This window comes from Eretmochelys imbricata, chromosome 3 (assembly GCF_965152235.1).
Source record: "Eretmochelys imbricata isolate rEreImb1 chromosome 3, rEreImb1.hap1, whole genome shotgun sequence".
NCBI lineage: Eukaryota > Metazoa > Chordata > Testudines > Cheloniidae > Eretmochelys > Eretmochelys imbricata.
In genome coordinates this window covers 131,814,869-131,839,957 of record NC_135574.1, presented here as the reverse complement: position 1 = coordinate 131,839,957, position 25,089 = coordinate 131,814,869, and the positions used below count along the sequence as shown (strand labels likewise).

The 25,089-nt window shown below is 41.2% G+C and overlaps 1 protein-coding gene across 1 annotated transcript in view; it reads right to left on the bottom strand.

The window, feature by feature from the left end:
* Window positions 1-2,725: 2,725 nt before the first annotated feature.
* The window catches only part of DISC1 (DISC1 scaffold protein), a 344,543-nt gene continuing 322,179 nt past the window's right edge, over window positions 2,726-25,089 (bottom strand). The window contains exons 13-14 of the mRNA XM_077813412.1: window positions 19,088-19,204; window positions 2,726-4,237 (exon numbers count right to left, since the gene is read on the bottom strand). Of these exons, the coding sequence (XP_077669538.1) occupies window positions 4,088-4,237; window positions 19,088-19,204 (267 nt within the window). The 3' untranslated portion in view covers window positions 2,726-4,087. The remainder of the gene's footprint in view (window positions 4,238-19,087; window positions 19,205-25,089) is intronic.

Genomic DNA, 25,089 nt, shown 5'->3' with positions numbered 1-25,089 from the left:
ATTGCTGTGGTATCTGAGCACCTCACAATCATTAATGGACTTTATTCCCACAATATCTCTGCGAAGCAGGGAAGTATTTTACAGGTGGAGAATTGAGGAAACTAAGTGACTAGATCACACACAAAGTCTCTGGCTGAACTGGGAATTGAACTGAGGTCTCAAGTCCCAGTACATGCCCTAGCTACTGACTATCCTTACTACCCCATTCATACAAAGAGACTTCTGAAAATCAATATTGTTTGCTGTTGCACTAAATTGCACCTAGTGGAATGGATTTTCAGAAACGTTTCCAGAAGATGGGATGTTCCCAGAACTTCTCTAATAGACACTTCCTCCCTTCTCTGCAAGTTGCCAGACACTGAATTTTCCCACTTAAAGCTAAAAGCATTGGTAAACTAAATGAACAATAAATGCACGTAAACCTTACGACATTGTTCTCTTTATTTGCAGAAGAATATATTTCCTATCCACAGTAAAAGAAAGGTGACTGAGGTGCAGTAAACGATTTACTTTATTATACTTTTTATTCAAACTGACTTAGAACAATTATTGGATTGGCTGTTAACTTCCCACAACAAATAGTAAAGATAATGGAATGATACATTAAAAATATAAGCCACAGAGAGAAAGAGAGATGTGTAAAAAAAAATAAAATGTTAATACATCAAAATATAAAATTACATACAAATCAAGTAATGACTGATAGTTTAAGAGTTCAGTGTTTTTATTATAGTGGTTGTATACTTTTTAAATTAAAAACTAACAATGCTTTGAAAAGGTGAAACATGAAAGCCACCATGTTTTAAATCAAAATGGAATTTCTTCAGAAACTCCCACAGCTTGACAAAAGAACAGAATCTGAGGATTAACTGTCCCTGCTTGAAGGCTGAGAGTCATTGTGAGAAAAGTGCTGTGACTTGAACTGCTGCAAAGCAGCTCCATTTGGTTCTTGCTGTGCTTTGTGATTTATAAATGGCTAGTGTGGGCTGTGTTTGGCTCACACGTGCTGCACAGTCAACAATGACGAAGCTCTGCATTCTCCCAGGGGTGGTGCGCATGTGAGTAACTGCTCACCAAAGTGAGCATGATGTTCACACTCTGGTCCTGTGTGTGTTGTTATATATACAGGGTGAACTCATCTTGGGTTAGTAACACAGTGAACTGTAATTTCTGGCAGTGGGTGAGCCTTGGCTCTGTTAGATGTTAGCCCACATTTAGGCCCAACAGCATTATAACTGGGTCATCATGCCAGTTTTATGGCCATATTCTACCATCAGTTTTTACCCAGAATTGTCACTAACTTTAAGGAGGGTAGGCTGAATTTCATCACTGTACAGAGTAAGTTCTCCTCTCCACAGCCCTCCCCCGATTAAGAGGGATTTAAGTGGCACATAGGCCTTGGGCCAGCCCTATGCATAAGGGTGAATTTCACCCTGTGAGCAAAAGAGCAGCAGCATACAGTCTGCACTTGGTCTGCCTATGGCTAGTAACTAATGCTTTGTTCATCCACTTCTACGGGTGTTTGCAGAAAGTGCAGTAGAGAGGCAATGTGCAGAAACTCTCCAAGGAGAGCTTGGAGTAGGTGAGCGGGGAGGTTGACGGAAGAGAAAAAGAAGAGGCAGCAGCAGGAGCCTTCCATGGGAGGCTGTGGATGAGTAAGGGAAAGGCTGCAATGGAGAAAGGAGAATTGAAGCCCAGGCAAGGCACTGACCCAGGACTCTTAGTCACAACCTGGATTCTGATCTAAAGATAAAAGCCAACCTTGTTTTGAATTACAGGGCTGTAATCCATCCTGAAGATCTGATGACTTCACAAACCACTGGAACTTGACTCTCATGGTTTGTCAGTTTTACCTCCCTGGATGAAATTATAACCCTGCTGTAAATCACAGCTGCCTGGTGCTTTTTATGTGTGTGTGTGTGTATATATATATATATATATATTTAACATTTTGAGGTAGAAATTTTAACTCTAGTCTTGAAGTACACAAAGAATGGATTCAGAGTAACAGCCATGTTAGTCTGTATTCGCAAAAAGAAAAGGAGTACTTGTGGCACCTTAGAGACTAACCAATTTATTTGAGCATGAGCTTTCGTGAGCTACAGCTCACTTCATCGGATGCATACCGTGGAAACTGCAGAAGACATTATATACACACAGAGACCATGAAACAATACCTCCTCCCACCCCACTGTCCTGCTGGTAATAGCTTATCTAAAGTGATCATCAAGCTGGGCCATTTCCAGCACAAATCCAGGTTTTCTCACCCTCCGCCCCCGCCCCCACAAACTCACTCTCCTGCTGGTAATAGCCCATCCAAAGTGACCACTCTCTTCACAATGTGTATGATAATCAAGGTGGGCCATTTCCTGCACAAATCCAGGTTCTCTCACTCTTACCTGGATTTGTGTAGGAAATGGCCCACCTTGATTATCATACACATTGTGAAGAGAGTGGTCACTTTGGATGGGCTATTACCAGCAGGAGAGTGAGTTTGTGGGGTGGGGGCGGAGGGTGAGAAAACCTGGATTTGTGCTGGAAATGGCCCAACTTGATGATCACTTTAGATAAGCTATTACCAGCAGGACAGTGGGGTGGGAGGAGGTATTGTTTCATGGTCTCTGTGTGTATATAATGTCTTCTGCAGTTTCCACGGTATGTATCCGATGAAGTGAGCTGTAGCTCACGAAAGCTCATGCTCAAATAAATTGGTTAGTCTCTAAGGTGCCACAAGTACTCCTTTTCTTTTTACAAAGAATGGACACAGTTTTGTAGGTCTATCTGGCTAGTAGCCCAGGGATTAATGTCTGAGAAACCATCATTCTTTGTTTGTAAACCCAGCAACTCTAATGGCCCAAACGTGAATTATTATTTTTTAAAAGTCCATTTTTCAAACGAAAATGGTTGTTTTAAAAATGAGATACAATATACCGTTGTAAAAAATTTGCTTGAGCTAGTGATTTAAAAATTGAATTCAATTGAATTGAGTTTTTAAGGAGCTGTTTTATTTATTTATTTATTTATTTTTAATTTCCCTCCTCAGTCTCTGCAGCAAATAGCAGAAATAGGATTCCAAATGAAAATGTGATAACCTCAGTTTATTTTAGCATCCAAGCGAGAATGTTTTGATTTATGAGTACACAATTTACAAATTGTCTGAACACTGCACCATTGTAAATCACCAATATTTAGCTGGGTTTAGTTCCATTCCTTTTCTTTTTTTCTGTAGTAAACAAAGAGATTAAACAGATAATATAAGTTTATCAAACATACATATGTATATACACACCCAAAAACCTTTCTTTTTTATGACAATATAGGGCAGGTCAAAGAAGTAAGCATAATATTAAGAAAAATTACTTAATGTTCGTATAGTATTCAAATATAAAAACCACAAATCAGCAGGTTATCACTTTAAATGTTCTGAGGTTTTGGTATTAATACGCATTTGCTATAAAATGTAAATGAAAATGGTTGAAAAGCTATTATTCTCTAGTCTGATGTTAATTATCTCTGCTATGTTGAATGCCAGTGGGTAAGTGCAGTCCTAATATAAGTTAGAAGAATTTGGTTGTTTTGAATTCTATCCTAGTGGGTTTATATTTCATAGGAATCTGAAAATAACTTGGGTGTAAGAAAGATGTTACAAAGGCAAAAAATTACTTTTTCCCTCAGCTGTCTCTCAGCAATACTGAAGAATACTGCCTTTAACATTACATGTTGAAGGAGAAAAAGACTGAAGAATGCACAAGTAAGGAAGTTGTTTATAACATTGTTAGAAAAATCTCACTCTGACATTAAAGGAGACTTTGCTGAATCACTTGAAATAGATCAATTTGTAATCTACACAATTACAGGAGATGCTCTGCTCTGAAAGCTGTTTTCCAGTCTGTGCCAGAACATGTGAAGCTGTGTAGAACACTTCTGTTGATAAACCTCCAGGCTCCATTTCTCCATAATTGATTTAGTTGTTATTAGTTATGCAGGGAGAGAAGAGATCCTCAAGGCTTCGTAAGACCGTATTCAGTTACTAAAAGCAACCCTTTGTGAATTAACATTAAAACACCAGAACCCCTCCCACCCCCCATTATTTCTTTAAGTCTTGTTTTCCTGGACACCAGCTGTCACAGAGGAAGTCTCCAGCCTCATCTTCTCTTGCCTCCTTATCCGGCTGGAGCTGCATCAGCATGGCCTGCAGAGTTTCCTTCACCATCTGGATCTCCCTCTGTAGAGACTGTACATGCTTTATTAAGGAATAAACCTAAAGGTGATTAGCAGCCCCTTTTCTCTCTCCAAGTTATGAAATAAATTGTTGTTCTGCTGTTCACAACAGATGGGCATTGCTATCTAATTGTGGCTTCAAGCTCTTCCAAATTGTTTGGATGAAATATTCATACATATTTCACACTTGCTTTTTATTTATTTATTTTGGATTTCCAGTAACTTTGAAGTCCTCAAGTGGCATTACTTAGCGCTTGTCTTATAAGGGTTAGAAAAGAACTCAGTTGGTTGGAGGGTTTTTTTTTTTTTTTGGGGTGGAGGAGGGAAGTATAGATCAATACAGAGGTTGTCTATTCTGATGCCCACAGGCACTCTTGCGGTCAGTCTCCCATTGGAATAACCTGAAATCCCAACACAGTTATTAATGAATATCAAAAGAGCTCCTGCGATTAATGCGGCAACCCCTCAGCTCCTGAACAGTAATCCTCACTAATACAAGACCAAGTACTATCCTTGGATTCACACGCATTGTGCTGCCTGAACTCAGTGGGAGTCACACATTTGCACATGAGGGTAGAATTTGGACTAGTTACTAACTTTCACCGTGTCCTCCCCAGCACTTTATACATAGGAAATGGGAGAATTACCTGAAAATTATCCCTTCTTTGACGGGATAAGTCCACAGATTCTCAGTATGGGTCATCACTAAGGCTAGGATTTTGTCATGGTTATTTTTAGTGAATGTCATGGACAGGTCACAGGCAATAAACAAAAATTCATGAAAGCCATGACCTGTCTGTGCCTTTTGCTGCTGCGGCTCCATGGTTTTCCCCGGCCACTGTTGTGGCTGGGAGCTGTGAGGTTCCCCCTCTGCCTGCGGAAGCTGCAGAGGGGCCCCCTCCACCCCCGGCAGCTGGGAGCTGCAGGGTGACCATATTTCCCAAAGAGAAAATGGGACACCCCCAGCCACTCGCCCGAGGTATGTTCCCTCCAACCCCCCGTGAGGCTGTCGCCCACTGCTGGAACCCTAAGGAAGGCCCCCTCAGGAGTCTGTCACCTTGCCAGGGCCGCGCTGGCTGCCAGCTCCAGAGTCCCGCAGCCCATGCACTGAAGCGGAGCATGTCATGGAGGTCTCTGGAAGTCTCGGATTATGGGACTTCCATGACCTCCGTGACATAAATGTAGCCTTAGTCATCGCTAGTTTGTAACCACAGGGGGCAGAACTAGCCCCACCTTCCAAAGACTCCCTTAGTTACAAGATGCTTCCAAAGCTAAGCCCTCTGGACTGTGAAACAAAAAAGGAGTTTCTCATCCTGCATCAGCACCTTGCAAAAAAAATACTTGATAAGAAACATGAACAACAAGAAAGATTTTAACTTCTGCAGAGAACTTTAACCACAAGTTTGACAGATTTCTCTTAATGGATTTCCAAGGGAGGGCTCTGTCTGTGGACCTATCCCTTTCAAGAAGGGAACATTTTCAGGTAAGCAACCACAAATTCTCCCATTCTCTCTCCAGGCAAGGTCCACAGATCCTCAATACAGGATTTTCTGAGCAGTGACAAAATTTCTTGGGAGGGAACAAAATGTCACTCAGAGAAAGGATTCTCTTACTCTAAGGAATTGCCACACCATGCAGGCCCTACCTGCCTAAAGGTTGCATCAGCTGAAGGCTGAGTATCTGTGTTGTAAAACTTGGTAAATGTATGCAGGAATGACCAGTTCTGCAGTTTTACAGATTGCCTCATAAGGGGCCTGCGCTTTCTCAATCCATGATGCCACCTCCACTCGTGCTTAGTGAGCTCTTCTTTTCACTGGAGGATTGAGATCTTTTGCTCCATACACACTGGCATATACACTGTGAGACTGATAATCTATATGCTTTAGCACCTCTTTTCCTTGGATGAAATAAGACCAGGAAGGCTGTTCTTCTTAAGCTCTCAGTTCTTTTCAGGTAAGCCTTTAAGGCTTGCTTGCATCCAACAAATACCACAGTTTCTCCTTTGGGTGAGAAGGATGTGGACAAAAGGAAAGCAATGAAAAATGCTTAATTGTGCTCAATGAAAAATAAAATTTACTTTTGGAATAAAGGTGGGAGCCATTCACAAAACCACCTTATCTTTGTGGAAGATGCCAAAGGATGGATCAGTTGCTAGAGCTCCCAACTCGAACACCCTTCTGGGCAAGCTGATGGGGATGAAAAAGGTTATTTTGCTAGGTAGTGCAATGAAACTGATTTAGTAAGTTCAAAGTGCACCTGCATTAAGGCATTGAGCACAATGTTCACATCCCAAGGCAGCGCTCTCTGCACCTTAGGAGGACCCAATAGCTGAACTGTTCTAATGAAGCGACACACATTCTTATGGTGGGAAACATAAGACTTTCTGGATACACTCAAAATTGTCGACAGTGCAGAAATGTGTACTTTTAAGGTATTAGCCTCCAACCTGACATAAAAACTGCCCTGTAAAAATTCCAGAACATAAGACACTTTGGTTACATGCTGCTGAATATGTCTCTTTCTGTGTGAATTTAGCCAAATCCTTGAATAAGACCTGTTTCTTTACTTTCTCCTAGATGCCAACAGAGTTTTGACAAGACCAGCAGAGTACCCTTTCATTTTAGAAACTTCCTTTCAAATGCCAAGCTGCTAGATTTGACTTGCTTGGATCTTGGTGAAGAACTGGTTCCCGAGATAACAAATCTGGCCTCGGATTCAGGAAAAATGGTAACTCTCACTGACATGTCCATCAGGGCAGGAAGCCAAAGCCTCCTGGGCCAATGCGGAGCCACTAAGATCACTCCCATTTCCTCCTTTCTAATTTTCTGTATTACCCTGGTGGTGATGGGCACTAGGGAAAGGCAAAAGGTAATAACCTCTTTGGCCACTAGAGTGACAGGCATGTATGCCCAGGGCTTCTGGCTCTCTCCTCCTGGCAAAGTATTGGCAAGCCTTCCAGAATTGGAATTTTGAAAATGTTGGTATTCAACTGGAAGGATTTGTTGTGAAGACTCCATTATGCCTAACTGATTTTCCTTCTGCTCAGACAGTCAACATTTTTATTGCTGGTGCCCTTGATGTGCAAGGCATTGATAGACAGCAGATGGGCTTTTACTCACTGCATCAATGATGTTGCTTCTTTCTGTTAGATTCCTTAACCTCATACTGCCCAAAGGCTTACGTATGCCATTACTGATAGACTGTCCATTGTTATAAGGATATGACTGTTCAGCAATGCTGAGGCCAGTTGTTGAAGAGCGTACTTTATTGCCCCCAGTGCTAGAAAATGTATGCTTTTCTTTTGTTTGAAAAAGGACTATGTTCCTTAAGTTACATGCTTCTAGGAGAACACTCCCCATCCTTCCAGACTTGCATCTGCTGTTATGACAGACTTGTCTGGTTCTGCATGTTCATCTCCCCCTGGAACCTCTCCAGACTCATCCACAAATCCAGGGAATTCAGAACAAGCGACAAAATGGTCACTTTCTGTGATGGAAATATCAGAGAACAGGGAATCAACATCAGGAAGCCCGGGAGAGTCCTCATATGCATACTTGATCAGAACACTATCCCTGTGCAGGACACAATCACCCCTAGAACACTCATTAGAGTGCTGACTAATGCCCTTGGGCATCTCCTCAGGAGGGTAATTGCTGATCTAATCTTGTCCTATCTCTTGGCAGAAACATTTTGTGAGCCTCTGCATCTAGATGAACTAGGCACTGATATGGCTGAAGACCCTTTTCGGAATGTACTATAAATCCATGCTGTTGTAACATCTAAATTGTGGTTCAGGTTACTCAAGTGGACTCCTTCTTGGATGGGGTTCTTACTTAAATGTCAGCTAGGGAAGGGTACATCTGTGTCTCCTACTGTCTGTGAACAGCCACCAAAATGAGGAATTTTGTGAGCACCCAAGGCAAAAATGACAGTCTGAAAAGCAGCACTTTGTATTGAAAATGATTGGTCCCATGAGTAAGTTGCAAAACTCCCCTGTCCCCCTTGTGAACTGGCACATGAAGGTAGGCCTCCCTCAAGTCGACTGATGTAAGGTAATCATCCTGGCAGATCACTCCCACTATTGACTTCAAAGTGTCCATCTTGAACCTGGGCCTCCTTATTAACTTGTTCAGGTGTTTTTAATCCAACACAGCTCTGTCCTCCCCAGATCTCTTGGGTACCAGAAATAAGAATGAATATTGGCAGGAGAACATCACTGCCTTGGTGGCTCTCTCTATCACACTGATTTGCAAAAGATGATCTGTGGCCTTTGGTATATTCCGCCACTTTTGAGGATTTGAGAGTAGTTGAGAAGGGAGAAAACCATGATTTGGAATCTTCTGATACTTTTCTCGAACAACATCCAGGGCCCATCTGTCTGATGTTGAGAGGCCATTGGTCCTTGAATTTTAATAGCTTCCCCACCCCCAGTTCTTGCTTGCTCGACCCACCTGACCACAGTCAGGAGTTGTTCTAGTGTTAGAATTTGCACTATGGGAAGAGTGCTCTCTCCCCTTCCCGGGCTTAAACTTGTTCCATCTGACTTTTTGTAGCCTCACCTTCTGTCTTTAGGGGATTAGCCATGAAAAGGTTCTTAAGCCTGTAACAGAGCTGGCTATTCCTTTTCCTTCGTTTGGAATCAGGAAGTCCTGTAAGGTCTTTTTGATTTATCTGAGGACTCTGTCATGACTTTGTCTAATGGCTCCCCGAATTGCTAACCTCCTGAAAGTTTCAAAGCTGCTAATATGGTTTTGGCCTATCACTGGACTCCCTAGTAAGCCAAGAAGAGCTACATAACAGCTGCATGGTGCAGCCCTTTGTCTCAATGGGTCCCTTGTGGTACATGCACACTGCAGAAAATCCCAAACAAACAAATCAGACCCTATGGCAGAGAGTTTCAGAGCATGGGTCAACTGACTCAGGTTCACGGGGCTAAAACCAGCAGTGTTGATGTTCCCACTCAGGCTGCTGTCAGGGCTTTGAGACCCTCCCCCCTCACCAGGTTTCAGAGCCTGGGCTTCAGTTTAAGTGGGAACGTCTACACTGCTATTCTTAGCCCTGTCGTGTGGGCCCAAGTCAGTTGACCCAGGCTTTAAGACTCTCTGCCATGGCGTGGTTTGTTGTGTTTTTCCCCCCCCAAGTGTAGACATACTCTTAGTGAGCCAGACATAGCTACCTAACAGCTGCTTAGTGCCGGTCTTTGTCTGACTGCATCTCTTAATAAGCCAGACGGTACTACAGAAGAGCACAGCCGTGTTGCCTCACTGAATCCTAGGGTGAACAAGACAGGCTTCCAGAAGGGTCACCACCCCCTTGTTAGAGCAGGCAGAGTTAGTCAGTCAGATATAAGTGGTGAGCCAAGAGGCCCCTTACTGCCTGCTTGTTCCTCCATGTGTGCGCTGCTCTCCCTCTCAGTCCTCTACAGTCGGCTGTATGAGGCATGGTCGACCCATAGTGAGCAGAGTTGCGTTAGTCTAGCAGATGTGACATGACCGACCTGCCCTATGAGTAGGGTTTGGTTGGTTTGGAAGTTGTAGCATGGTTGATCACAGCATAAGCAGTGTCTGGTTAGTCCAGGGAGTTTTGAGCCCCCTTTTCTGCCAATGTCTCTGTTCCTCTGATTGCATGTGAAGCGTTTAGCCATAGAGGCCTACCCGGACACATTACGCTGGAATCTCATCTTTTATTATGCTTATTCTTTCTATGTCTGAAAACCTCAAAACCAGAGCTTTTAGCTCTGGAGCCTTCTGGTGATGAGTTAGAGGAACTGCTATCCCAGGAAGAAGAACAAGCCAATTGTCTAATTTTCTTGGACAATTTCTTGACGTCTTTCCCCCCTTCTTAATGTACTCCGTGATCTTCCTGCACAGGTCAGGTTGCAGTATCGGGGCCCAAAAATGCTAACACAGATTCAACTGATAATAGAGAAGAGTAAATCTTAGTTTACAACAGTAAAGCATCACAGGGTATTCGTGAGACCCTGAGTTCTAGTTCAGTGTAAACGGGAAAAAAACTGGAGCTGGAACAAAAACCGTACTTTTTTCAAAACTTAATACACAGAAAGGAAATGCTATACTGCTTTTGGCCTTCTTAGAGTTCATCCATTATGAAATGTTGTTTTACCCAACTACAATGCCAATGCAATGTCAAAACAAAAAGGCACCCTTAGGTTATGCGACTGTAAAAAGCAAGCTCTCTCTCTTTTGAAAAATGTGACTATGGAGAATCATGGGAAAGTTATGCAAATCACTCCTGTGGCAGGCATGAACACCAGTTTGAAAAGCCTTTTGGCAGCTTTTGATTCTATTATAGCTTCCTCAAAACTTCATCTTTTATGTAATTTACATTAATTTACTGTGATGTTTCACTCTTTACACTTTACTATGGGGGGGGGAATTTTGGGTAGAGGGTACATTTCCCTTAATTTTGGGGCAGCTTTATTAATCTAGACAGAATCAATCTATGACTTTATATAAATAACAACAATAATATGCATTTCTATATACTTTTCCCATCCAATGATCTCAAAGCATTTTACAAGCACTAGTGAATTAAGCCTCACGCCACCTCTGTGAGGCAGGGAAATATTGTTATTGTGTAATAAGTGGTCTCAGACTGACAGGGCCAGCATTAGAGGGTAGCAAGCAGGCTAACTGCCCAGGACTACAGGGGGCCCCGCATGGCAGGGGTTGTGCTTCAGCTTCAGAAATGTTGCAGAAATCTAATGTGTGAGCAGGTAAGGGAGGCAGGGTGGGGGCCCACTGCTTAGTTTCTGCCCTGGGCCCCGGTGAGTCCAAAGCCGGCCCTGCAGATTGAATACCAAGATGCAATTTAATCATAAAGTTCTGCTGAACTCAGAACTGGTAAAAGCATAGCTTATGCAGTTTATGAACACCAAGAAACCCCTGAGATTTAATTACCTTTGATATGCAGCCTGGAACTACATGCTGTTGTTTGGAATATGCTAAATGATTACAAAAGGTTTTTAGGTAGAAAAGAATGGAAGAAAAAATTATATGCTTCACTACCACTGAATATGATATCTACGAGGCAGAAAGAAAAGAAAAAATATAAATAAAAGCAGCTGTTTGCTGGAGGAGCAAGAGATATGACTGGTTTATGCTTGAAATAAATTCTAGTAGTCTCAGGAAGGTCACCACATTCACAGTATGACAAACCAAAGCACACTAGTAACTGTAAAGTTAAGACTGAAATACTGAGACAAAGGGCCATATATCGCTTTCAAGCAGTATGTAGAGTCTCTTTTGGTAACAAATGGAGTTCTGCATGGGGGGTCAAGCTCAATACATGTCTCTGACACGGTGCAGGGCTCCTACTGGTTTGCTGCTAGAAAACAGGATTAACCCAATTAAGCTTCTTCCTCCCCTGGCACAAATTGCTCAAGGGCAGAAGACGAAGGGCTGGATGCTACAATCCAGAGAACCCAGGGAGGAGGACTGGAAACTCTTTAAGAGTAGGTTGCTGGGTGACAGAAGGCATTGGAGCTGCGGGCTGAGGTGATGGCTTAGACTGGGATTTCCTGGTTTGGATCTCTCATAATGGAATATTATTTTGCTGTAAGTAGTGCACTCTGAACACGTGGGGGAAACAGGTACAGGAGGAACACAAATGGCCAGACAGAAGTCTGTGGGTTGTTTGGTTGGTTTTTCCTGTTCTACCTAGCAAACCATTCTGCCTGTTTACAGTGGCCCTAAGTACTGCAGTGGTCTGAGATTAGTACATAATGTTGTGTCTTATACTGTATGTGTTGTGATTCCCACCACGCAAACAAGTTACCTATTGAAGGAGCAGCGAGCTAGGGATGCCTTCGCTTCCAATTACCTGATTTCTCTGTTTGTGTCACTGTTCTCCTGGGGCTGGAGTGAGGCAAGGAGTTCTCCAAGCCCATCTCCAGCCTTTCTGTATCACCCTTTTCTTCCTTTTCCCTTGTAGGATGAAAGCAACCCTTCCTGTGATGAAAGGAGCACTGCAGATGCCTTCTTTGGTGTCTGTCAAAATCAAGTTTTGAATTGGCCAAAGCCTAAGAGTGGTGTTCCCTTCTGCACCCCTCCCAAAAATGTATGAGGGCTGGTCACTGCCATCCTGAGTGTCAGGGATTCAAGCTGAAAACTAGACCTTATTTAATCTGTGATTCCCCTTACTTTATTTGCCAACATAGAGTGTGGAAGAGAGCCATCCATAGAAGTATAAGGAGATGGAACTATAAGGCATAATGGAGATGCTGCAAAACCCACTGTTACGTGCATGACAAGTGTCATGGTGGGTCCTGCAATCTGTAATAAAAAATGAAGGTGGTGCTGGAGTTTGTGGGGATGGCCGAGGGGGGTCAAACACCACACTACTGCCTTGAGATTTCCTGCAGTAATGCATTACATTAATTTCTTAAAGGTTCATCCAGATGGTGACTCCTGACTAAGGTATGGTAAAAAACTAAATATTTACTTCACCACATATTTGGTGCAGACATGGGCTTGATTCTGCTCTGGCATCATTTTTACACTGGTGTAAATCCACTAAGCAGAATTACCCCAATTTACACTGATGTACAGGAGACCAGAATCAAGCCCCATGTCTGCACCAAATACATGGTGTAGTAAAGAGGCTAGGACCTATGTGTCTCTAATCAACATTTAAACATGCTATTACAACTTCAAAATCGTTACTTAATATTTGGGTTTTTAAAAGGGAGGGGAAGGGGATTTTGTGCATTTAACATAAGATAGCCCAACCCAGTTTTCTCTCAACAAAAGCATTTTCTCTAGAAGGAACTATTACATGCACTCAAATTGTCTATCAAACCATAACTGCTAATTAAGAACAAAAATGACTGTGAAATTGCAATATAGGAGCCATTTAATTTTACTGGAAATTCTAGGCCTTTACTGTCAGTGAAGTAACACCTCTCATCAGCCCTGCAGACACCAGCAATGAGTCACCTCTCCTTCTTTGGTTTTTTCCAATTAATGATGCAGACTGTTTTCATACACTTGCCACTGATTAACTATAGTTGACTGTTTTGTGGTTGTATTTGGTTATGCTACATATAATTCAGCAAACATGTCAGACAGTCAGAGTGCTACAGATGAGATTTTTTTATTCTGTTTGTTTGATGCTTTTTTATTCAAAGGTACTGTTTAATATTTGCAGTGAGAAACTTCAATATCAAATGAGAATCCCAAGAGGCTCTGTGTAAATATTCAACACCAAGAAATATCGCCTTCTCCTTTATTCATGTCACACCTGCAATTACTAGTAACAGCATGGCTGATTCGAGCGTTATGTGCCATCTAAATGTATAATGAAAAACAATGGCACTTGGGAATTATTTCCTCTAATACAGATTTAATTATTAATCAAAGCCGTGATGTATACTAAATATTGGCAGAATTTCTTGACAGCTGCAGGACGTTTATAGTCCTTTTCATTAAAAAGATACTGGGATCAATTCTGCCCTCATTTACATCCATACACCTTCACAGCAAATTTCAGCCATATATACTTTTTTTCTTCTCAGTATATTCATGGCTTTCCTTTCTTTTACCAATCAAGAGTTTTGCTGGGAAGTTTTTACTGTACTCATTAAGTTCTATATCATGTTTTACAAATAAATTACATCTATCCCTGTCATAAATATAAAGGGAAGGGTAACCACCTTCCTGTATACAGTGCTATAAAATCCCTCCTGGCCAGAGGCACAAAATCCTTTTACCTGTAAAGAGTTAAGAAGCTCAGCTAACCTGGCTGGCACCTGACCAAAAGGACCAATAAGGGGACAAGATACTTTCAAATCTGGGGGACGGGGGGAAGGTTTTGGTCTGTCTGTTCTGTGTGCTTGCCGGACACAGATCAAGGAAGCAAGCAATCCAACTCCATTAGAATTAGTAAGTACTAGCAAGGGAATGCGTTAGTTTATTTATTTATATTTTTTGGCTTGTGATTTTCTCTGTGCTGAGAGGAAGGTGTAGTGCTGGTTTTCTTTTTTGTAACTTTAAAGTTTTGCCCAGAGGAAAATCCTCTGTGTTTTTGAATCTGATTGCCCTGTAAGATTATCTTCCATTCTAATTTTACAGGGGTGCTTCTTTTACCTTTTTTCTTTCTAATAAAGTTCTGTTTCTTTTAGAATCTGATTGGGTTTTTTTTGGTGTGTACTAAAAAAACAGTTTGTCTGTGCTCATCTTGTTTATTCTCAAGCCTCTCCACGAAAGGGGGTGCGGGGTTTTGGGGGGATATTAGGAGGGAGTAGGGACTCCAAGTGGTCCTTTCCCTGAGTTTGTCTAAATCACTTGATGGTGGCAGCGTTACCTAATCCAAGGTACAAGGGAGAATTTGTGCCTTGGGGAGTTTTTAACCTAAGCTGGTAGAAATAAGCTTAGGGGGTCTTTCATGCGGGTCCCCACGTCTGTACCCTAGAGTTCAGAGTGGGGAGGGAACCCTGAGAATCCCTTACATAGTTTTATATCTTAAAAAGTATTTTCAATAAAGAACACATAAGCACTTCCCATTTCAGATAAGTGTTTTCACTGAAGCCAAATAAATAAAATGCTGTGAAAATATCACATAATTAATCCTCAGATCAATCCATAACCTCCCTGTTGACAATAGTAACTGGTGCCAATTGTGGTGCTAGTTTTTGTAATACAGGAATACCAGGAATGAGACCATGATTATTTCATAGGCCATTTAACAGCCAACAGATTGACTCTGAATAATGGTTTAAAGATTGAATTTTTTTCATCCCTTTTAAATAAAACATAGTGACCACAAGGGACAACTTGATAACTTTTGGTTACATTGACCTTTAGTGGATTTTAGTTCGTAATCTAGAGTTTAAAGACTCTCTCTATGCTGCTAGCAATCACTTGAGATATTCAACAAACTTTGAATAAGTTTTCTGATTCGTTCCACCTCCTGGAAGCCATAACAGCATCCTTCCCACAGGACATGATATACATGTTATCCATTCATTATTACAGGATTTAACTTCACTTATGTAATCACTGATATCAAAGAGCCAAGTCTTGACGCAAACCCATGACTTCCAAATCTCCAGATTTATGTTGTGATCTTCAGTACCTGGACTTAGAAACCAAATTTTCACCTCATATATAGTGCATGTAACAAACACCATTAAATTGTCTTTCTTCACTACTGCTAATTACACTACCTATGAACCTTGTATGTATCCTATTGCTAACTGCAAGGTGCATGATCATGTTAAGATCAATCTTATGAATAATGAAGATTGCTACTGAAAAAACTGAAAGTATTAGGTTAAAGGTATTGTCTATTAAAACATGGGTAAGGTGGGGAAGGAAATGTGCAGCACTGAAAGCTAATCAGGGAGAAAATTTAATTGTGTTTCTAAATGAGACTGACCCACAAGTCTGTTCAAAGTTCAAAATGATTTTTAATTAACTTTTACATTTGGAATTTAAACTAAATAGAAGCATATACTGCCTTTCTAAAAATAATACTAATATTATGTGCTTCTGTAGTGTCTGTCATTCAAAAATCAAAAAGCTCTTTTCAAACAAAAATGTATGAAACCTCACAACAAACCTGTAAGGTAGGTAACTATTGTCAGACCCATTTCATAGTTGGGTTAACTTAAATATAGATGTAAAGTGACTTCCAAAAGAAAATATAGCAAGTCTGTGGCAGAGCTGGGAATAGAAGACTCCTGTCTCCCAGTGCTCTTCTACCTATTAAACACACTGGGCTCAATTAAGAATGAGCTATAAGGTGTAAAGTTAGAACCTCCTGCCACTTATTATAGGGGAGTTAAATGGGTGTATGTATATAGCATTGCAAAGAGATCTCAAACAGGATTAAGGTCGATCGATTATACTATACAAATGCCTCATAAACACATTATAAATTGGTCTGTGCTGAACACAAGTTAATTATCATCCTGTAAAAATAAGACAAACATTTAGAGCAGTGAGGGATTCTAAGTGATGACAAATTACTGCAAAATAGCTAATTACATTGGTTGAATCATTCTGTTTCTCATAGGAATTTTAAACAGTAAAAATATTATGCACTTTTAATGAATATCAGGCTTATTCTATAATTTTAAGCTTTGGCAAGGTTGGTAATGGCTCTCCAGGTCTATAAAACAATGCAGTATCTCAAATAAAGTGAATCATCTTCCTCTTTCCTTCCATCTGTTAGTGTCCCTTAAGATTTTATCCTTAGCCTCTACACTGTCTTTCCTTCATGATCTTGTCTGCTCTTATGGTTTCAACTACAGCCTTGATGAGGATGATTCTCAAATCTCTGTTTCTTATAACTGCATGCCTTCTGTTCAGTTCCTCATCTCTAGGTGTCTTTCTAACACCTCCTCTTGGGTGTCCAGCTACCATTACAAACTCTCCAAAATGGAACTTTTTCATCTTGCCTTTCAATACTTCTCCACTCTGTCTCTTCTCTGTCTGCACTGAAAACACGATTAAGAATTTGTGTGCTACAAACTGAGAAACAACCTGTATTAGTTTTTATGAATATGGTGCATGACTCTCCTCATTTATGATGGAGTTGGAGTTAGATCAAAAGGCATTGTTAAAAGAACCAAGCAGGGACAGTAAAATAATAGGCTAGATAAGGAACATCCCACCCAACAGTAAAACACAGTAGCCAGGCTTATAGCCATGAAGAGGTGATGCCTCTGTCCCAACCCTAGTGACATTGCTGTTTGGCCAAGGCTGATGAGAGAAAAACCAAAGGGAAACCCAAAGCCATTACTGGAGCATAGGCCTAAAAAAGGGAGGAGAGTTAGGTGAGAGAGGTGAGGCTGCCCAGGGAGAATCAATGAAAGCTGATAGGCTAAGGGGTACACAGAGACCATCTATTTTTCCCAGCCAGAGAGGGGAATTAGCTGGGCTGACAGGAACCTCCAAAAGCTGGTGAGGAACGATGAAGGTGTAGGTCAGAGCAATGTGTCTAGCTTGTTTATTGTTTTTACCTTTTGCTTTATGTGCTTTTGTACCTCTGGGGAAACAAATGAATAATACTTTGTTTTGAAGACCCTGTTTTGAGTTGCTTTAATCAACTCCCTGGTCGCAGGTTCCCAGAGTGAAAGGGCTTACAGGTTCCAAACACAGTTCAGCCTATGTCATTAACCTGGCTGGGAACCAGGAAGGCTGCAACCCAGTGACCCAGTCCCAGAGTGGTTGGATTGCGTGGTTCTGCCTGGAGTGAAGTGCAGGAAGCCAGCCCTGTTACCTAACAGGTGCACTTGAGAGGGAGGGACTAAAAAAGGTCCAAGGTGCAGTTCTTCCTGTAACCATGACACTTTGTCTCCCAGATTTACAATCACAGTGGTATCTTTCCACTTTTCCTCATATACTTGTCTCTACTAAGCATGCCCCCTTTTTCTCTGTAATATAGCCATCCTCTTTTCATTCTTCCCTATTCCCTGAAAACCCTGTCCAGTTCTTGTGCATCATCTTGTCTGTTTTAAACTTCTTCTCTAGACCTTCCCACCTCTCCCATCTTTTCTCTCCAATCAAATCCATCTAGTGCTTCTAAAATCATTCTTCTCTCCTGCCACTCCAACAAAATTGCTGCCCTCTGAGAAAGCCCATGAAAGGGATTCAATCTGTATTCAAGTTTCATGTCCTAGTCCTCACAGCGTTACATAATCTTGGCCCCATCTGTATATTGGATCTCATTTTGTATGCTATTCTTGAACCTCTTTCCTTACTGCTCCCTTCATTGTTCTTCTTGCACTCATGGCTATTCATTTCTATCACATTGCTCCTGTGCGAAGAACAATCGCAAACTCCCTGACCTCCAGCAAGCCCTCCTTCTGCTCCTTGCTCCAGGAAAGTTTGCTACCTTCTTCGCCACCCAAATCCTCCTCCCATCTTCTCTTACTTGAGCTAGAGTTCCATGGCTCATCATGTCTTTGGCTTGTATAGCTTAGACTGTAAGCTCTTCAGAGTTTACAAAGAATAAATACTAACCCAAGACCCCAGTCCAACCAATCTGTTCTTATGCTTTTTACATTTACACTTTCTGAAGGCTAATTTCCATTCTCAGTAGAATCATTGCCTTTGGTGGAAGTAATTTATTTCTATAAACACAATAAGAGGATTAGACAACAGAGGTGAAAAAATAGTCTGTACTTTTAAAGTTGGAAAATTTCTACATATATAGGTATGGCAGGTGGCTCTGTAAAGGTTAAGCAACCTTTACCCAGATGCTTGGTGGTGTAAGCAGCCTTTTGGTTCTTTCTGTATTTTATCAAAGGGCTTTCAGCTGAAAAAGAATCAAATACCCAACTCTCTTATGGCTATTTTCACTGTACAGCACTGTAAGCAGAGTAAATCACATGGTAGATGCCACATGATACAACGACTGAATATTTCGAAAGGAACAATAGCCAGATTAGAGATCTGTAATCAGTTCTGACTGCAGATGAACTCACATTTAATTTAACTAAATTAACTAAATAGATCATGTTTAAAAATGCAGATTTGTGGTGGCTGTTACAGGCGTACTACTTAGGGCACTACACACCAACAGTGATGTGTACATTATAAAACTCAGAGATTAGATTGATAGAGATAAGCAGATGACTGTTACATCTAAGATTAAATTTATAGGGTTTATCTCACTCCTATTTAAGTCAACAGAAGTCTTGTCATTGACTTCATCACAAATTGGATCAGACCCATAGTGAATGAGCACTCTGGGAATGTTTTAGTAGACCAAAAATGTCCACATTAGTTAGATTCACTCATTTCCACCTTACTTAACATATCCAGATCATGCTAAAATAAACTAGTGCTTTACATGAAGCTGGGAGATAAACAGTTAATCTGTGTAGCAAAAGGATATGAATAAAATTGTCATCCAAGTTGCAGACTGCTGCTTGGAGTTGATCTTCTAATTGCATCAGTTTCTCACTTATTGCTTCACATTTTTCACCAAGTTCTGCAGAAAATACGTGGAAGTCCTAGGAGTTGAAAAAGAAAAGAAAATGTGATTGCTATTTATTCCATTAGTACAGTTCAAATTCATGGCAAATTAAGGATAAAATAAATATTTTAAAAACAGTAAGACTGGATGGCTCAGGGAACTGGTAACAGGATGCTGTGCCTTGCATTGCTAGGTCACTCGTTCAAACCATGGTCCCATTTGTACTGACTGAAAGCTGTTATCGTATGATGATTTGGTGACCTATGTGAAATTAAATGACCTGTGGTCTCAATCCATCCCCAAGCAGCAAAATAAGTCATGATAATTGTCATACTCAGCAGGGAATTAAATGGTCACTGAGATTGAACTGCCCTCTCACTCCCCGAAGTGGTCCCAGCCCTTCAGTGAAGGGGAATCTTGCATGGCCCACGCTGTTCATGTTCTATGGTTAAACAGACTATAGTCTCTAGGGGTACAATTTTCAAAACCATCAAAGTCCTATTTTTCAAAAGTGACTTAGACATTTAGGTCCAGTGACTTTCAATGAGACTTTCTAAGTGCCTAAGTTGCTTTTGAAAACATGACTTGGGTTCCTAAGTCACTGGTATTTTTCAAAATTTTACCTGAAGGCTATAAATGTTGACATCTCTTTCAAGCACTAAATTTGCTAATTTTTTTTGAAAAGACAAAAAAATCTGGCTAAAGTGTTGAGAGACTTTGCTTGAACAATTCAGAATTTTGGGCGGGTTTGACATATGTACCATTATTTAATGTTTTCACCTTAAGAACACTGAACATGAATTTATCTAATATAATAACTTTAATTTTGTTGGTTTAGACTAACAGTATTCTGCTATTGCATTACAAAGGAAAGCAAGAAAATATAAGTTTAAAAAACTAGTTGTTTCCCACAATTTTTATTTCAATCACAGTAAATTTTAAAATGTGTAGTACTACTTCTACTTACAAATTTTGCAATTAACCAGGTTTAGAATATTCACTATAGATATTTTCATTTGAATATTTCCTTGCAGTGTCATTCCTCGTTAGGTGAATGGCAAATTGGCAAATGATTATTTTGGGGAAAAAAAGTTCTAAAATTAATTGTAATAGTGAGACACGAAAAAGGCAATTTTGCTATTTTAATCTACACCTGCATCTACACTGGGTGATATGGCCAGACTCAGGGAAAGCCAGGTATATGTAAATGGGTGATTAGGTACCAGATCTGAATTTCCATGACCACAGTATTTCGACAACCATGGTCAATCACTAACAGGTCAGCCTGAACTATTCTTCTCTTGCTGCATCCCCTACAAATTCATCCAAACAGGTGATGTTAATTTTACATATGCAGCTAGTGTCCTGAGTCTTATATGAGCCTCAGAATCCAAAATGCCAGCTGCTCTGATGCTTCCTTTAAACCAGGGCAAAGGATTCTGGGGCATATTCAGAAACCCAAGCATTCACTAATAATAAGTTAAACCAGAAATGTCTTCTTTGAGGAAAAATACAGCCGAGTGGGTGGGCTGGGGCAGGAAGCAACTGAGACAAGCTGGGGTGACCAAATAGCTTCACTGCCTGGCTCACCAAGGTAGGCAGGGCTTCTCTTAAGAAGCATGTGTGCTCTTCACTGGGATGTGCTGTCCAGTGTGAAGTATTCTGATTCCCAACTATATTGGTTCTGTGGATCTTTGGAGCATTGACATAGTCATCCTTGGTGTAACAGTGAATTTACACCAGTGATTAATTTGGCCCATTGCTTTTAAATTCAAAGGCAGGTGGGGAGAAGGCGGCCTCTCTCTATATTGACTGTAAATGTCCTTGTTTTAGAACGGGGTAAAGAAAATGAGTCATCCATCTAGCTGGTAAATTGTTATTCAGTACACCAGCAAGCTCTTGTATGTTTTTTAGGGAGAGGGATAACCTGAACAATTTACACAACTGGAAGGCTATTAGAGAATAGCTCTGTGAGAGGCATACAAGAAAAGATTGTAGTATTCTAAATAAACAGGCTCCAACGAGAGACTGCTGAATTGGAATTAATTTGCAAACTGGATACAATTAACTTAGGCTTGAATAGAGACTGGGAGTGGATGGGTCATTACACAAAGTAAAACTATTTCCCCATGTTTATCCCCCACTGTTCCTCAGACGTTCTTGTCAACTGCTGGAAATGGCCCACCTTGATTATCACTACAAAAAGCTCCCCACCCCCCCACTCTCCTGCTGGTAATAGCTCACCTTAAGTGATCACTCTCTTTGAGCTATAACTCACGAAAGCTTATGCTCAAATAAATTGGTTAGTCTCTAAGGTGCCGCAAGTACTCCTTTTCTCTTTACAGTGTGTATGGTAACACCCACTGTTTCATGTTCTCTGTGTATATAAATCTCCCCACTGTATTTTCCACTGAATGCATCCGATGAAGTGAGCTGTAGCTCACGAAAGCTTATGCTCAAATAAATCTGTTAGTCTCTAAGATGCCACAAGTCCTCCTTTTCTTTTTGCGAATACAGACTAACACGGCTGCTACTCTGAAACCTAAATAAACTTTGGTATCTCTAATGCTAGAAAGAGAAGAGTCAGTAAATCATTGATAGTCATCTAAAAATGATGATTACCTAGTGAAAGTTCCATCTTTGAATGCCAATTTTTTCTAAAGAAGTTCACCAGTCATAAGAAAATTAGATCTCCATACAGCCATCATTTCAAATGTGTCAATGTTGTGTGAGTGTGTGGCGGCGGAAGGGCAGGGTGGAGGTTGGTGCAGTGATGTTTTGCTCGGTACTATAAAATACAAGCACTTGATTTAGCAAGAAAAGCTTTTAACTAGGATTTGAAAGCTCTTACGTGCAGATTTGCTTTGATGGATAAAACATATGAATGAAGTTTTCCAAATCAAGCTATCACTGTGGACTGTGCACTTAAAATAAATGACCACAGTCCAGAACATGAAGAAGTGCTGTTTTAAAGTGACATGTAAACAAAAACCAGGCTCTAGTTCCATAATATCACTATATTGAGTACTTTGGCTGGATCAGACTACAGTACATTGTTTTAATTAAGGGCTATTAGTATATTAGACTATAGATCAGACTCATGCTGCCAAAAACCATGAGATTTCCAAGGCTGGTTTGAAAAAAAATCATCATTGGAGGCAACAGGTAAAAAATATTGTGCAGATTAAGTGACTGTCTTTGAAAATGTGTGTCATTCTGAGTATATTTAAGCAAAATGATACAATAAGGGTATGTGTTATATTGGGACGTCCCTGTTTTCAGGTGGGTTAAGTCAAGTCTGAGGTCAGAGTACTTTCCTAGAGTACTGTTGCACGGCCAGTTTTATCCCTAATATCAGTCACCTAACTAGCATAATTGCTGAAAGACAGGATTGGTTTCCAGAGTCCCTTGAACCCAACTCCTTTCTAAAGTTGCATTCATCTGTGCTTCCTGGCGTACGAAATACTGAGGAGCCTTAAGACATCTTCATTGCAGCATTAACTCATGTGATCGGCACCTAGGTCTGAGCATCTGGGTTTGTCTAGCTCAGCTGTGCATGGCCAGACCGCAAAGCCTTACCTGAGTTACTGTGTCCTCAGTGGTGTGCACTCACCCCTGGGTGTTGCTAGGACTGCTAGGGGCATATTCCATGGTTCTTAGCACTGCAGTAAGATGAGCTATCCTGTGATTCTTTCCCAGTGAATTGTCAGAGAACTTGTCTGTCCTTCTGGGCTCATGGGGTAATTGTGGGAAAGCACTGGAGGACTGTCAGCCCTCAAGAGGTTTAGCCTGCATCCACATTGCAGAATGGGTGGGTCATCAATCCAAGTGAAAGCCTCACTCCGATTCTAAACTATCACCTCAGACAATCCAGCTAGCCCATGAGACAATTGTATGTGTAGATGGGAGGGAGGTTGAGGGCCACACCCAAGTAAAAACTTGTGTTAATTCTGCCGTGAAGAAATACCCTGGTCAATGAAGAACTATTCTGTGTTGGTCTATTTCAGACTAGTTTTACTCTGTTGACAACATAGGTCATCTCATTTGGGTCCTCCAGATCATCTCCTATAGTCACATGCAAAAGGAGATCTTCCACCACCCCCTCTCTTTGCAGCTATGATCTGTGTATTAGTTGAAGTGGTCTCCTAATTAGCACCTTGCTTTCCCTTTTGTTTTTTGATTCAGAAGTTACAGGAGAAAGGTCCATCTATTGATATACCTAGTATTTCTTATCTTTTAGCTTTTGTGGGTAGGCGGAGAGGTCCTCCAAGCCCATGTCAGATCTTAGAGCAGCTTTTCCCCAGATAAAGGATGTGCCCCTCTTAGAGAAAAGGATGCACAGACAGACCTCCCAACTGTTCTCCAGGGTCCAGCTTTTATTTCTTTTTTAAAAAGTTAGTGTCTAGCTGTTACTTTGTTTTAAAAAAAAAAACATGTGAAAACATGACCCAAATGTACTTGTGCAGCAATGTCTGCCTGAGTCTCCAAAGAGCCTGAAACAGTAGTGTAGGAGTGTCAGTTGTACCATTCGTTTCAATGGCTAAAACGCCAATGATGACACTTTAAATGTCAACATTTTCAACTATTCCACTGTTCAGCAAAGCACAGAAGAAAGGAGAGGAAGCATCATGTTATAAGAATCTGTACAATCTACTCTGTATGTCTGCATCCTTAAGTAAGACTTTAACAAACACCTGTAAGGGTTGGAGGGCCATGATTGGTTTCCTTTTTCTGAAGCAGGACCCCTCAACTTTAAAAAGTTTGGGAAATGCTGCCTTAGAAAATTCCCATTTTCTTCTTCTTTTTCCACTCAGATGTCCGGTGTCACTCCAGGCTGTATATCAATGTAATCTCAAATAAAATCAACAGTTACTTCAGATTTACACTGATGTAACTAAAAATAGAATCTTTCTCCTTTCCTGTTTGCTCATCCCATTCCAGATAAACCTTTTTCTGTTCTGTACCAGCTGGACTGGATGTTTTATCTCTTCCTCTCTTTTGATTTGTCACAGTCACTCCTCAAGTTTGCACTGCTTGATAGACTTAGATAACCTGGAGACATTCTCCGGTTATGAGGACTCTTTAGGGAATTGCCAATGTTTCCCATTTAAACTTGAGGCTTAGCTTGAGACTTCAACCCCTCAGGCTAGTCAGGATGTCAAAGCTGTTCTTTATTTATTCTTTTGACTGGCTGAGGAGCCAGAGCTCCAAGCACTCTTTTAGTGTGACTTCCAGCTCTAAAATGAATTTGAGGGCAGTTAGTTTCCAGATAAATGATGCATACAATCACGTACGCATGTGCTGTTGCAGAGATGCTGTACAAAAACTGTCACAGGATGAAGTGCTAAGCAAAGAAATGGCTAATTTTTAAGCTTCCTTTGCTTTTGAGAAACAGCAGTCCCTAACACAGTGTATCCAAGCACCTCAGAGTGGCGATTTAAACAGTACTGTTGGGGAAGGGGAGACTGGTTTCTGCAGATTTGTCTATGCTGCAAGTGAAGGCATGATTGTTGCATGTGGATAGGCGTAGCCACCTTAGCTTTAGGTACATCTACACTGCATGCTTCTTTCGGCGTCGTATAAAGTACATAGCCCCCCTACTAAGGTATAATAGCAGTGTAGCCAGGGAGGCATAGCTTAGGCAAGCAAAGACATACTGACGGGTGTGGGTACGTCCCCAAGTACATACCCTACGTGGCCCTCTACAAGCCCAAGCACTACCTCCCCATCTACACTGCTGTTTTTAGCATTGTAGTGTCAGGCTGACTGCTTGCTGCTGGAGCCTTTCCCCTCTGTGGGAAAAGACTCCCCCAGCAGGGCCAAGCTCTGGCAGCTGGGAGGCAGCAGGGAAATGCTGTGGCAGGGGAGAGGCAGCGGGGAAAGGCTCTGGTGGCTCCCTGTTGCTGGATCCTTTCCCCGCAG